The 16,197-nt window shown below is 35.8% G+C and overlaps 1 protein-coding gene across 1 annotated transcript; it reads right to left on the bottom strand.

The window, feature by feature from the left end:
- Positions 1-10,925: 10,925 nt before the first annotated feature.
- LOC147284777 (NAC domain-containing protein 37-like) lies at positions 10,926-15,895 on the bottom strand. Its single transcript, XM_086242859.1, has 4 exons — positions 15,699-15,895; positions 13,581-13,765; positions 13,027-13,302; positions 10,926-11,669 (listed from the first exon to the last, which is right to left on the bottom strand). Exons 2-4 carry the CDS (start codon positions 13,744-13,746, stop codon positions 11,089-11,091), a joined length of 1,023 nt encoding a protein of 340 aa, XP_086098985.1. The 5' UTR covers positions 13,747-13,765; positions 15,699-15,895; the 3' UTR covers positions 10,926-11,088.
- Positions 15,896-16,197: the final 302 nt, after the last annotated feature.

Below are 16,197 nucleotides of genomic sequence, written 5' to 3'. Positions count from 1 at the left end.
GAAGATGCTTTTGATATTGCGTGGAACATATTTCATAATTCATTATAACTTGAGATGCCTAAAAACATGATTTAAGAAACTATAGGGTATGATTTAGGAAGTGTCAAAACATTGCTTGGATATCACTAAGTACAATTTGAAATGCACCAATGGTATAAATATTTAAAATACCTCGAGTTATGAATTGAGATTCTCAAGAAATGACTTAGGATATCGTAAAGTACAATTTGAGATGCCTAAACGCACGACATGAAAAATTCTAGGGTATGACTTGTGAAGCGTAAAAACATGACTTAAAATGTCATTAGGTACAAATTGAAGTGCACCAAAAGAATAAGTATTTAAAATACCACGAGATATGAACATAAATTCTTAAGGTACGACTTGGAATGCTCTAAGGAATGACATGAGATGCCCAAAAGCGTGACTTATCTTTAGGGTATGACTTGGGAAGCGTCAAAATATCATTAGGAACAATTTGAAATACACTAAGAGTAGAAACATTTAAAATACCTGGAGATACGAATTAAAATTTTCAACGAACGACTTAGGATACCATAAGAAACGATTAGTGATGTCCAAAAGAACGATTTGAGAAACTTAAACTTTAAGGTATGACTTTGGAAACATCAAAACATGATTTCGGATGTCACTAGATACAATTTGAAATGCACCAATGATATAAACATTAAAAATTTCTCGATTTACGAACAAAAATTTTCAAAAAACGACTTGTGATACCCTAAGGACGACATGAAATGCATAAAAACACGACTTGAGAAAATCTAGGGTATGATTTAAAAATCGTCGAAATATAACTTTGAATATCACTAGGTACAATTTGAAATGCATTAACGGTATAAAAATTTAAAATCTCTCGAGTTACGAACAAAAATTTTCAACGAACGACTTGGGATGCTCCAAGCAACGATTGTACGTAGATGCCCTAAAGAACGACTTGAGAAACTCTAAGGTATAACTTTGGAAGCGTCAAGACATGACTTGGGATGTCACTAGGTACAATTTGAAATGCACCAAGAGTATAAATATTTAAAATCTCTTTAGTTACGAATAAGAATTTTCAACGAAAGACTTAGGATGCCCTAAGTAACGACTGGAGATGCCCTAAGGAACGACTTGAGAAACTTTGAGATATGACTTTGGAAGCGTCAAGACATGACTTCGAATGTCACTAGGTACAATTTGAAATGCACAATGAATATAAACATTTAAAATCTCTCGAACTGATATTTTCAACAAATAACTTGGGATACCCTAAGAAACGACTGGAGATGCCCTAAGGAACGACGTGAGAAACTCTAAGATATGACTTTGGAAGCATCAAGATATGACTTGGGATATCACTAGGTCCAATTTGATATGCATTAAGGGTATAAATATTAAAAATCCTTCGAGTTACGAACTGAAATTTTCAACGAACGATTTAAGATGTCCTAAAGAACGACTTAAGAAACTCTAAGGTATGACTTTGGAAGCGTCAAAACATGATTTGAGATGTCACTCAGTACAATTAGAAATGCACCAAATGTATAAACATGTTAAATACCTCGAGTTACAAATTGAAATTTTCAACAAACAATTTGGGATGACTTAAGGAATGACTAGAGATGCTCTAAGGAACGACTTGAGAAACTCTAAGGTATGACACTGGAAGCGTCAAGACATGACTTAGGATATCACTCAGTACAATTTGAAATACACCTAGGGTATAAACATTTAAAATTCCTCGACTTACGAACTGACATTTTCAACGAACAATTTAAGATGCCCTAAGAAACGACTTGAGAAACTCTAAAGTGTGACTTTGGAAGCGTCAAGACATGACTTAGGATGTCACTCAGTACAATTTGAAATGTACCTAGGGTATAAACATTTAAAATCCCTCGAGTTACAAACTGAAATTTTCAACGAATGATTTGAAATGCCCTAAGGAACGACTTGAGAAACTTTAGAGTGTGACTTTGGAAACGTCAAGACATAACTTAGTATGTCACTCAGTACAATTTGAAATGCACCTAGGGTATAAACATTTACATTCCCTCGAGTTACGAACTTAAATTCTCAACGAACGACTTAGGATGTCCAAAGGAACGACTTCAGATTTCCCAAGGAACGACTTCAGAAACTTTAGGGTATGACTGTCAAAACATGACTTGGAATGTTACTACGTACAATTTGAAATGCACCAAGGGTATATACATTTTAAATCTCTCAAGTTACGAACTGAAATTCTTAAAGAACGACTTGAGATACTTTAAGGAACGACTTCAGATGCCCTAAGGGACGAGTTGAGAAACTCTAGGGTATGACTTGGAAACCGTCAAAACATGACTTTGAATTTCACTTGGTACAATTTGAAATGCACCAAGGGTATAAACATTTAAAATCCTTCGAGTTACGAACTGGAATTTTCAACGAACGACTTAGGATGCCCTAAGGAACGACTGAAGATGCCCTAAGAAACAACTTGAGAAACTCTAGGTATGACTCGGGAACTATCAAAAAATTAATTTGAATGTCACTATATACAATTTGAAATGCACTTAGTGTATAAACATTTAAAATTCTTGAATTACGAACTGAAATTCTCAAGAAATGATTTGAGATGCCCTAAGAAATGACTTCAGATGCTGTAAGGAACGACTTTAGAAACTCTAGGGTATGATTTGAGAATTGTCAAAATATGACTTGGAATGTTAGTAGGTACAATTTGAAATGCAACAAGGGTATTAAATTTAAAATCCATCGAGTTACGAACTGAAATTCTTAAGGAACGACTTGAGATGCCTTAATAAACGACTTGAGAAACTCTAAGGTATGACTTGGGAACCATCAAAACATGACTTGAAATGTCATTAAGTACAATTTGAAATGCACCTAGAGTATAAACATTTAAAATCCTCAAGTTACGAACTAATATTCTTATGGAACGACTTGAGATACCCTAAGGAACGACTTCAGATGCCCTAAGGAATGACTTGAGAAACTCTAGGGTATGACTTGGAAACCGTCAAAACATGACTTACAATGTCATTAGGTACAATTTGAAATGCACTTAGAGTATAAACATTTAAAATCCTTTGAGTTACGAACTGAAATTCTCAAGGAACGACTTGGGATACCTTAAGGAATGACTTAAGATTCCCTAAGAAACGACTTGAGAAACTCTAGGGTATGACTAGGGAACTGTCAAAACATGACTTAAAATGTCACTAGGTACAATTTGAAATGCACCAAGGGTATATATACTTAAAATCTCTCGAGTTACGAACTGAAATTCTCAAGGAACGACTTGAGATGCCTTAAGGAACGACTTGAGAAACTCTAAGATATGACTTGGGAACCATCAAAACATAACTTGAAATGTCATTAGGTACAATTTGAAATGCACCTATGATATAAACATTTAAAATCTCTCGAGTTACAAACTAATATTCTCAAGAAACGACTTAGAATACTCTAAGGAACGACTTAGAATACCCTAAGGAACGACTAGGGAACGGTTAAAACATGACTTGAAATGTCATTAGGTACAATTTGAAATGCATCAAGGGTATATACATTTAAAATCCCTTGAGTTACGAACTGAAATTCTTAATGAACGACTTGGGATGCCCTAAGAAACGACTTCAGATGCTTTAAGGAACGACTTGGGATGCCCTAAGAAACGACTTCAGATGCTTTAAGGAACGACTTCAGAAACTCTACGGTATGACTTGGGAACCTTCAAAACATGACTTGGAATGTCACTAGGTACAATTTGAAATATACCATGGGTATAAACATTTAAAATCTCTCGAGTTACGAACTGAAATTCTCATAGAACGACTTGAGATACCTTAAAGAACAACTTCAGATACCCTAAAGAACGACTTAAGAAACTCTAGGGTATGACTAGGGAAACGTCAAAACATGACTTGGAATGTCATTACGTACAATTTGAAATGCACTAAGGGTATAAACATTTGAAATCCCTCGAGTTACAAACTGAAATTTTCAATGAACGACTTGGGATGCCCTAAGGAACGACTGGAGATGCCTTAAGGAACAACTTGAGAAACTCTAGGGTATGACTTTGGAACTGACAAAACATTACTTGGAATGTCATTAGGTACAATTTGAAATGCATTATGGGTATAAGCATTTAAAATCCCTCGAGTTACGAAGTGAAATTTTTAACGAACTTGAGATGCCCTAAGAATCGACTAGAGATGTCATAATAAACGACTTTAGAAACTCTATGGTTTGACTTTGGAATCGTCAAAACTTGACTTGAAATGTTACTGGGTACAATTTGAAATGAACCAAGGGTATAAGCATTTAAAATCCCTCGAGTTACGAACTGAAATTTTCAATAAACGACTTGGGATGCCCTAAGGAACGATTTGAGATGCCATAAGGAACAATTTGAGAAACTCTGAGGTATGACTTTGGAAGTGTCAAGACATAACTTTGAATGTCACTAGGTATAATTTGAAATGCATCAAGGGGATAAACAATTAAAATGTCTCGAGCTACAAACTGAAATTTTCAAAGAACAACTTTGGGGACTTTAAGGAACGAGCTAGGACCAAAATAGAAGCCATTTCATGTTCCTCTCGATTTGGTAAGAAACCATTGGAAATAATAGTGAATCACCATATATATTCCTACTATTTCGTTAATTAGCTGCATTACTTGGATTACTTTGATGTTGTTACACTTGAAAAATTAATTGATGTACGTTTTTACACTCTTGAGTACGTTCAGATATCCCCTGACTTACATATGATTTTTTTTTTTGCTTCAATTCTTTCTTGTTTTTTTTTTCATTGTTCTTTCTTGTTGTTTTTGGGTTGGTCCACTCTACCACAAATTTGTAGCTTAGTATTTAGTAGTGCAAGGCTAATATTATGTTCTCTGCGGTGCGCTTTGGGCCCTTGTTAAAATATTTGGGGTTTCTGCCCAAATTACTTTGTGTTGAGGAGGTGCATGTGGTAGTCGACTTAATTCGTATAGATAATGGATAAGCGAGAAGGGCATGCATAAGTGAGTACTGATCGTGAGTGATGAGTGTTGATGCAAATTTCCGTAAGAGAGATGCAACAACTTAGAGATGGTGACCTGGCTGATCCGAAGTCTTGCTGGATGATGATGTGAGATCTTCCTGTAAGAGAAAACAAGATCAAAGGAGATGGACCGGTGTGGTACCAGCCAAACACGCTCCGATGATGAAGTCAGTGATGTGTGTTTGATGGTAGGTGAGGAAGAACAAAGGATGAACTTGGGAGAATAGGAAGAACAAGGCAAATGTTCTGGGTTTATTCTCAGCAAGTTGGGTATGCTCTTGGGTGAGTGAAGGCTTTTTTGTAAGTGTTTGTCTGGTGAGAGATTGATAGATCATTTTGCACATACAAGTTGGTATATATAGGCAAAGGAGATTGTGATGAGTAAGTTACCTGCATGTGGTTGGCTGGTTGAGAAAGGTCCACGCGTTCGGTCGTGAACAGTGGCATGCACAGCTACCCACCTCCTTTGCATTCAATGCTGCATTGAATGCAAGTATGGAAGATCCAGGTGAACTGCCTCAGTAGTCATGAATGTAGGCTGGATTGTCTCTTTTGTCAGAAGACCTTTGTCAGGTGCATTTAAGTGTGGCGGTTCATCCCAACGTGATCTTCCTTGGAATGGCGGCGGAGAGCCGAGCCGACCCGAACACATGTTCTCATGTGTATACATGAAGCCCATGTGTGATCGGATCGGACACGGGACTCCAGACCGAACCGATCCAGCAGATAGGGGTCCTTCCGAGTCATAACTGGCTGACGCTATAACTCGAAATGAGGTTCCTTCTGCGCCGAGCCGAGCCGAACCGGGATGACCGTGGAAAGATGAACACTCAATCCCTTTGGAAGATCATCGGTTCGGCTCAGACCGGGCATGGAGGACTCGGCATGGAGACCCGATCTGAGCTGGCGGAGGAAGTGCCGAGCAGTGATGACGTGGAGGTCAAAGTCTAACCACTGAGAAGTCAAACACTGAAGTTGGGTCTGACCAACCACGTGTCCATCCCTGATTGGCTGTTGGATCGGTGTGGGTTTATCCACAAACAATGAGCCACACAAGATATAAAGTATAGTAGCAGCAGCGAGTGGCAAACAGTACGAATCTCTTTTTTCCATCAATAGTTCAATATCCATGATTCACAACAAAGGTCCATTTACTGAATCTATCTAACACCTTTGATCAAAGGCAAAGATTTCATAGCATTAATTGTGCTAGCTATTTTTACCCGATTAGATAAATTATGATCAATTTTATGGACTGTATTTGTCGATACATTTATATGACTAAATAATTACCGATTTGGCTAATTGTTTACAACAACCTTTGAGGAGAGATTTAAAAAATAGATAATTCCGATTATCGAACCTCCCTCTAAATATGTATATATTTTGCTACTTTTATTGGCCATAGACTATGCTAGGGAAATTTTCTTAATTAAGTGACACTATATTAGCCTTTAGTTAGGAGATAAAAAAGATAAATATATAAAGTAAAATGTTAATGAGACCATCTCTTTATACCATCTAGTGTACCATCTCTCTAATAGAGGTGGACTCCACTTGTATTGGTGGGTCTCACCTCTATTAGAGAGATGATACACTAGCTAGATAGTCAAAAGAAATGATCTCCTTAGCACTACCCACACATAAAATATACATGTGCTTGGATCACAAACAAAAAAAAATTTCTCCTGATTGTGGGGCGAGATATCAAAACAAATCGCAAAATTTTAGTACGTTCCAAACCAATTTAATTGGTACATCTTTGACTCAACTTTGAATTTCATTTATTTAATACTATTAGTTCCAAACCAATTTAATCAGTTATGACATGAACATCAGTGTAAGTGCAACAATGATGATGAGAGTGAGGTTTGTTCCGCCGTTTGACTAGTGAGAATATATACAAGACAAAGTCAAATGTCCCTTTCACACTGAATTGCTACATTCTCATTGGTGCAGTGCCACTCAATTTTGGGGTTTGTAATCAACATGGTATTTCCTGAACTGGAATAATATATGCCATATATCCCAATTGATTATTTGATACATTAATTCAGATTTCAGAAGGCTGGCTTCCATTTAAATTTGTTGCGTGCCATCATCATATTGATAGGCAGGGTATATGTCCATCATTGTTGTCCAAATTAAAGGGAGCTTGTTTTGGTCAACCACTTTAATAATTAATTGCTATTCATCTTCATCCATCATCTTTCTCAGGCGCGCTGTCTCCTCCATTAATTTCAAAAGCTTCTGTGCCTGTGGAAGTTTCTGGTTGGTTGGCCCATAAGCTTAGATGCATAACCCGACCAAGACCCAGTTAGCATATTAGCATGTCGATCTATCACAAAGAGGAAATATTTGTCTTCAAACACTGCATGTGATATACGAGTAAGATTTACATATAAGATAAGGAGTATATATATTTATTATTTTTATATATATTTAATTATGTGTTGAGAAAGATAGACATATAAAATATTTACACTTGTGGTAGATAAGTTTTTTTCATAATACATGTACATTTTTTCCTATTGAATTTTGACAAGGATCACTTTTGACTATTGAATGCTGGAGATGCTTAGCTCGATCGGGCGTTTGTATCATATGGTCTCTAGAGAAAGATCAAATTCAATCAAATATGCTTTTGGCTTTTGGAATAGGTGATTATATATTCAAGAATAAACATGGTTTTCACTGCACTCATTTGATGGAACGTGAACCATGGATCAGCTCATGGGCAGCTGAATATATCACTATTAATTCTGCGACGGGGTCGGCAAAAGGCAATTATTTTTACTAAATCACTAAACAAACAGAAAACCAAAAAAACCCAATCTCCCACGTGGTTTGAATCGGTGAATAAAAAATCTTTCAACAGGATTATACAAATGATTATTAAGTAACTCATCATAAGGAGGTCCAATATTCAACGTTGAAAACAATGAACACTATAAAATTGTACACCTGTGAGATAAGGGTTGGAGTTATAAAGTTTAAGATAATATTGTCGCATATATACTATTAAACCTAAAAGAGATAGAGACCCAGAAGAAGTTACTTTGTATTTGATGTGTTGAAATCTTGTTTTCTCAGAAACTCTTAATTTCCATATCACTGCTAGTATTGGATGCCATACATCTATTTGCTCTAGTGAATAACATGCTGGGTAATCATTCCTAATTAATGAGATAGTAGTGTCATAATTAACATGTACATGCTGAAATTTGGCATGTTTCTATTGGCAAGCAATTGCACAAAATGTTGTGGAATGGTGCTTTATGGTTAATTAAGCTGCATTTGGATGATTGGATGCCACATATATAAAACCCTAGCTGTTATCTGAAGTGAATTAGTAATCCGACATTAATGATATGTATAGTGGCTCTTGTAGGTCGTGGCTACTACACATAACATGTGGATCATGCTAGCTTGCAAGGTTTTCCGTTTAATGCCTTTACATTGATTGATGATTAATGAGTTAAAAGTGAATCGCATTTTGCTAGTGTCCCATTAATTACATGCAAAAGATGTGCAGTACTTCATAATTCTAATCAGGTCCTACCAATTATGTATGACACTAAGGTCAACTTAAGGTAATTGGAGTACTTGGTCCATCAACCCAAAAGAAAAAAAAAAAAAACAAATTAAGTAATGCAGTGGTCATAAACCCTTGTCCCTAATAATAGCTAGGTATAAACAATAAAATTATTTGTGTCACATTTATTTTAGGTCTTTCATCAATGAGATCATGAAATTTACTTTTATGAAAAATATAATCAGTAATACAAATAATATTGTTGGAAAAAAGTGTTAGCCATAACTCACAATCAATATATACCTCCTGCAACCTACAAGAGCGAAACAATAGATGCCCAAGTAGAAAGAAGATGAAAAGCGAATATAATTTTGGGTGCAATTCATATAATGGGTATGCATAGATGTGACAAATTAGTACCACCTAGCTGGTCCACATGGTATGAAAAAGCCACATCACGAAGATTATTAATATGTAGGGCCAACTCCAATCAGAGATCCAGAAAAAAAAACTACACAAAGAAAGCATAAAAAAGTGTTCATTTGAATGTTCTATAGCATCAAATAAAGAATTGGAGTTTGTGATACCTAAAATTGCCAGTGTGTGGCAATGTAGGAAAGCATGCATGTGAAGTTAATTAAAAATATATAGGTTAGCCAAAATTAATGTTAGATGTGAATGAGGACAAAGCATGCCCAACAGGTACCACGGTGCACAGCGCATGCTAGACAGTAGACGAGCCTTGGGCCCACCTAAACCCACACCCGAGAGATGCGGCCATGCGGCCCATGCTGACCACGCGACCAATCTAATTACCTCTGCCAATCGGAAGATGCCACATCAATTAATAGCAAGGCTCCTAACACATGCAACACCACAATATTGGTACACAAACCAAATTACCAACTTGCATCACAAACCACTGCAGCTTCGGCAAACTTAAACTACGTACGTACTTCAACTGACATATAACTAGTTACTGACTTAATGGTATTTTTGTTTGTTAAACATGTGAAAAAGCAAAGTACGTTCCAATATATTTTGAGCGAGAGTGGAATGAAATCATCTTGTAATACTGGTTATAGTTATATTGACATATTATATTACCGGTTTCGATTTGTCATTAATTATATGTTAAAAAAAAAATTCATTTGATCTAATTATTTAAATTAAACAATATAATAACATAACATAACATAACATACTGAATTGTCTAGAAGGAGAACATTTTTTCTGTACATGTACTTATACGATAATAATTCATTTTACCATGCGTGTATAATGACTAAAGACAACACGCTCTAATAAACAGTAGTTTTGTTTAAAATTAACATGCAATTTTCTTGTATATGTACAATAGACAATATGGCCAGTGTTTTCACCCTACTTAATTAGACTATGCCCAATCATCGATCATGGCATGATATTTTACCGTAGTAATGTTTTTTTTTTTTTTTTTTTTGTATGGCTCTATATATATAAAACATTCTTGTGTATTGTATCGTGGAGTGAGGGAGTTAGAAACGAAAACTATTAATTAAGGTGACTTTTATTCAATAATAGCATAGTGCTTTATTTGTTCAAATATGAACCTATTACGAGTTAATATTATTTATTTTTAATAAGTAATATATTGACATATGTATATTGATATAGGGAAAAATTTACAAACATGACACATACTTTGATAGTTGTTTCATTTCAGGACATTAATTTTGATTCGTGTTAATGAAGAATACGTACTTTTATTTTGTGTCAATTAAGGACTGTTTTATCTCAATTTTGGTCCTACATTGGACCCATCAAAACTCTACCAAATTTAGAAAACTTATACTTGGTTTAAAAGTAGGGTACTCAAAACTGTCCAATCGGATCTCTGGGAAAAAATTTGAAAAATTGGATAGTTTCGAGTACCCTACTTTGGAGCCGATTATCTGGAATTGTAGAGATCCGATTTGGGTGATCTTTATATAGTTGTAAAGAGGAGATGCATATATTTAAACCCACTATAATGTTTTTGAGTTTGGTGGAGTTTTGATGGGTCCAACGTCGGACCAAAGTTGAGATAAAAACTTGAAAAAATATGGTTCTTAATTGACACAAAATGAAAGTATGTATCATTCATTAACACAAAACAAAATTAATATCCTGAAATGAAACAACCATCAAAGTATGTGTCATGTTTTAAATTTTTCCCATTGATATATTATTTGGCGGCGAATAAATTTAGCGATTGTAACATTATCAGAGTGACAAAGACTCTTCTACAAAATTATCACTTATAACCAATATGGAGCTAGCTTGCGTGTGTGTGTGTTAGGAGGTGCTTGAGGGGGATAGATAAATACACTCACAAACATATTTTTACAAAAATATATGTCTTTGGGAATAGGGATTCATCAACCCTCATATAACATTTATAATACCTAGCTACCATTATTAATGGAAATTAATTAATTATTACCTCCCCATGTCCCTCTTATTTCATTTTTCAAATATGCATATCCCAATATCACAGTCCGAGCTCGAATTTAGGAACCCATTCAACTTGTTCCCCTCATCCCTACCACTCTGCAACAACAATAATGCCATATCTGAATCATCATGTGCACCAAAGCTTGATTCTCCATCGCCTAATTGATCATGGTATCTATCTTCTTGACTCAATTGGGAAGCCACAAACTTGTCCAAGGCCCTCCAGTCAGTGACCTTCTTAGAATTGTCAATGCACCCTCTATTCACCTCCTCTTCTTCAGCATTATTAATCTCTGATATCAGAGACATTGGGCTCGGCCTAATCAATGGTAGAGATGGGCTCTCCAGCTGAGGGAGCTGCACAAAATGATCAGAGTGCATGAAATTCAAATGTTCAACTTCTGCCTCCTGCTTACACATGAAACTCTGGGCTAAAAAGCTTTGGGGCTGCCTCGCAATGTAGTCAGTTGGATCGACGACAGAACTGATGCTGTTAAGTTCGTCGTAGAAGTAGCTTGAGTCCCACCCTTCCATGCTTTTGTTTTGGCTACTGGTTCTCTTCTTGAATGCTCGGCATACCACCCATCCTTCTTCCTGAAAACACTTGACCAAATTAAAGTTTTATGTAAGACTTCATTACGGTCCAAAGCTAATTGATAATGGGTTGAGAAGCTCAGACATTATATATTGTAAGATATGACTTAATATTTCTGATGTGAGATCAGAGAGAAATTAACTTTCCATTTCGTTTCTAGCAGAAATCCTTTTGTTGTGGAAAACTGGAAAAGAGGTTGAGAGGGTCAATGTTTCTGTAGGGGAAAAGTGATAAATAGCTTCCCTAGCTTTTACCTTTATACATATATATATGCATTTTCTTTAACTAGCTTTTGGGGTTTCTTTCTGTTTGGTAAAGGGAAGTAGTAGATGTCAAAGTCTAAAGTGGGGATGACCATGCAAGGGAAATGGAATTTTGCTTTTGACAAACTGAGTGAGGAGAAAGCCACACCATGCCAGAAAATGAATGAATTAATTGGAAGAAAGCAACTGAATACATGCATGCTTTTGAAAGCATTATAACTTTTGACTTTGATGATCGAGTTGGTGGAAGTGAGAGTGCACATATTAGTGCTCTACGATTTACGCATGCAAATTTAGTGAAGAGATGGTTCCATTCCCTTTAAGAAAAACTACACTTTTATTTTTCTTTTTATTATACATTTGCGTTATATATATATAGACACAAGATGTATATATATGCGAGACTGATAATAAAATGCACATTTACATTTACCCATGTGTGTACGATTTTGCTTGACACTAACATAGTTATTTTATTTTGTAAGGTAAATAAAACATTTTGTAAAAATATTAATATTTTGTAGATATAAATAATTCAATTAGCACACTATGGTTATGGATTCTTTTACCATACAGTTATATATATATGTTATAAACCACACATAAAAATGTATAACTCGCAATGCTTTTGTATGCACCACACATAAAAGTGTTACTACTCCACTACACTAATCTACAATACATATAGATTATAGGGCTATAGTTATCTATATGTAACCATATAAGTTTCTAGAAAAAGGTTGATTAGGTCACATGAAGGAGTCATGAGAGCTCTTCATATCTTGTACGAGCATGGAAAGAGAAAGCATGTTAATTACTATAGACCTTTTATATATATATATATATATGTGATATATAGTAACAGATGCCAAACTCCATATATTAATTGTAGAAATTCATGCTCCACATAAAAGAAATCAATCAACCCACGTATATAGCTAGGTCAACAAGGGCTGTTCAGAGCTCCTTATTGCCATGTTGACCAATGAAAGCGCGCAGTGTCTTCACAACAAGTACTCAGTGGTTTGTGTGTGTGATTCTATGAGTGAGAGAGAGAGAGAGCTAGAGATCGATGAGAGTTATCAGTACTTGCCTGTGGAAGTCCATTCTCATCGGATTCAAGTCTGTATTCATGCATGATCCAGTCAGTCTTCTGTCCATTCGGAGCTCTTCCTTTGTAGAAGACGAGGGTTTTCCTCATCCCAATCAGTTTTGACTTGTCGTACACCGATTTGTCCCGACCGGTCGCTTTCCAAAACCCAGCCATGGTTGCCCTATTCGTCCTTGTCCCGGTCGGATACTTCTTATCCTTATGGCTGAAAAAATACCACTCGTTCTGCTCTTCGTACCCGATCCGACACCTCTCTGCCCATCATCAATCAATCAGATCATCAACATTCATGTTATATAAAACAAATATTAAGATTAATATACATGTTATATTGCTAGACTATGAATCAGAGCCTGTCAGTCCTCAGAATATAACAACATGACCTAGCTAGCTAGAAGATTATAGAAATGAACAAACGCATACATAAATCTATTTGAGCAGCATATATAAACCCTAATAAGCATGATCCAAAATCATGATATGGGATGATGATCCATGATCATGATATGGTGTATATATAGGTGGTATCTACCTTGAAGATCCCATGGTTCGATTCTGTAGAGATCAATGTCTCTGATGACATCAAGATCGATCTTCTGGGAGGCGACTTTCTTTCGGAGATAATAGCCAACGAGTTCTTCATCAGTTGGATGAAAGCGGAAACCGGGTGGGACAGTGGACTCGATTGACTCCATCATAGCAGCTGGTAGTCTGGTACTGCATCAAATTCACCACTACCATTAATACCCACCAACACACTTACCCTATTGGATTAGCTAGCTACCTCTGGCTTTATATATAACTTCATCATCATCTTTAAATCATAACCCCAATGTGAACCATATTATAAATAGAGTACTAGAGAAAATGAAATTAAACTTGAAAATTTTCTAAAAGGTAAAAAGAAAAAAAAAATTATATTATTGTAAAAAGAATAATGAATAGTACATGAATTGAAAAGGTGACAAGTGTTATCAGAGATAATCATCAGCTCATTTGGTGGTGTGCAACCCCCACCATTTTATGCTTTCATCGATAGGAAATTTATTAAAAAAATATTATCTCCGAGACTCAAAGACAATAATGATCTTTTCCCTGCAGGGGATAAAATTAAGAAAGACCTAGGGGGTGAAAAGGAATAGAAAACAGAATCATGAGAGTTTGTTTTTGATAAAAACCAAGAGGAAGTTGGAGAGAGCTAAGCTTGGTTTGTGAAGTTGGGGGGTCTCAAGAAACGGACAAGTAGAGAGGTTTGTGCTAATGATGTTGTCTTGTGCTGGTGAATGGTGGAAATGATGCATCAAACGGGGTTTCTATTATAATATTAATATTATTACTAGAATAATGAATTAACAACTAGACCCATAATCAAGCACACAAAAAAAAAATTAAGAATTAATTAACTAAAAATGATCTTAATTAGCTAGGTAGGATTATAGAAATAGAGGGTGGATGACGTTATCACAATTAAGCACGCGTTTCTCGAAAGAGATCAAAAAGGGTTGATGAGAAGCAAAAAGAACGAGGGACATGGTTCTTTAATTTGGATGAAGGCCTGCAACTAATTCAGATAGATGATAAAAAGAGAAAAAGGGCAGAGAGCACAGTTGTGAGTGTGAGTGTGAGTCTCACTGCGGAAACGGGGTTCTGACCCTCTTGTCTGTTTGTCGAGAATTTTCATGGCACATATATCTGACTCTTTTTCTTTTGAGATAGACACTGAGAAAATGCGCGCTGACCCAGAAAAGAAAAGAAGAGATCAAAAAGGTTATGGCTATTTATGATCAATGGTCTAGCTCTAAACTCATTCAAAATTAGCTGATGTATAGTTTAATTAAGCTTAACCTTAAAACCCCAGCTGGTATATTAATCTTCCTCTTCTTTTCCTCTTTTAAGACAATTTAAAACTGAGTTAACTAGCTAGCTAGCTAGGAGCTTAGGAGTTAGGACAAAAAATAATGTGTTCAACAATAGATGAAAGACGATGTTGACTCTTAGTGATCATGTGCTAATTCCTCATAAAGAGAGATCATTAGTAGAATGTCACTCGATTATTATCAAACGGACTGCAAACTTCTCATACCGTGAAGATCTCACCGGAAGGTCTTCTACTTCAAATAAACCATGAAGTGGATCATCAGAATATATATCATTCTCAACGAATCCATATATATATAATAAGTGATCGCAATTTTTTCATGGATGGTTTGAGTAGTGATATGGAGCGACCCAACTACCAGCAGATCGAAGAAGTCAAAAATTATAATCAAGTATATATGATCAATATATATGGAAGAAGAAGAGTTGTATTGTGGGAAATGACACAACAGTGTGTGAAAGGAAGAAGAAGCCCTATATATATAGCATAGCTAGGCATAGCTACTAGGAATTGATCCAACTCTTACATCTAGTCATTAATTTCTTGAATACAGAGATTAAAACATTCGCATTCGGAAACTGAAACTGATAGACAGTAGAGTTGCTGATCTCCATCGTGTTAATTACCAAGAAAAAATACAGAAGATGAGATGATGATATATACTAAAAGTTTGTTTAATTGGAATGAGACCGACGCACTACGTTTTGTATGATAAGGAATTTGCCATGCAACCCACCACAAATTACTTAATTAATAAATAATTAGACTTACCTTCTGGGAGAGAAGAGAGGTGGTATACTTTCGGTGTAATTACTCGTAAAAGACAGAAACAATGAAGAAGAAGAAGAAGACAAATTGATGAAGCAAGCTAGGAGTACTCCGTAGAAGAAGAAGAAGAAAATGTTTCTAATAATCAAACAAAAGTAGATCGAGAAGATAATTAATAGAAGAAATTGAAGGGAGAGAGATCAAAAGAGAGAGAGTTAAGAAATTCGGTTGGGAGGGATCGAGAGAGGGAGAGAATATAAAAGGGAGGAAGGTGAGGGATGAGGACCGCTCGATTGCGCATGGGTTCAGGCTTGTCCCCAGTTGCTGATGTCACTGCCTAGCTTCCTACAGAAACCCACTTTTTCTCCCCTCCATTTTTTCTTCATTTCGCCACTCACGAGATTTTACAAATTTCTCTCCTCCAAGTTAAAAAGGCAATTTCCTCATTTTGTTGAAATTCTTATAGATGTATAAAGCTACAAAGTTATATAGGAATAAAAAA

The sequence above is a fragment of the Dryas octopetala genome, chromosome 5 (genome assembly GCF_963921425.1).
Source record: "Dryas octopetala chromosome 5, drDryOcto1.1, whole genome shotgun sequence".
In the NCBI taxonomy this organism is placed as follows: Eukaryota; Viridiplantae; Streptophyta; class Magnoliopsida; order Rosales; family Rosaceae; genus Dryas; species Dryas octopetala.
This window is presented reverse-complemented; position numbering and strand designations above follow the sequence as displayed.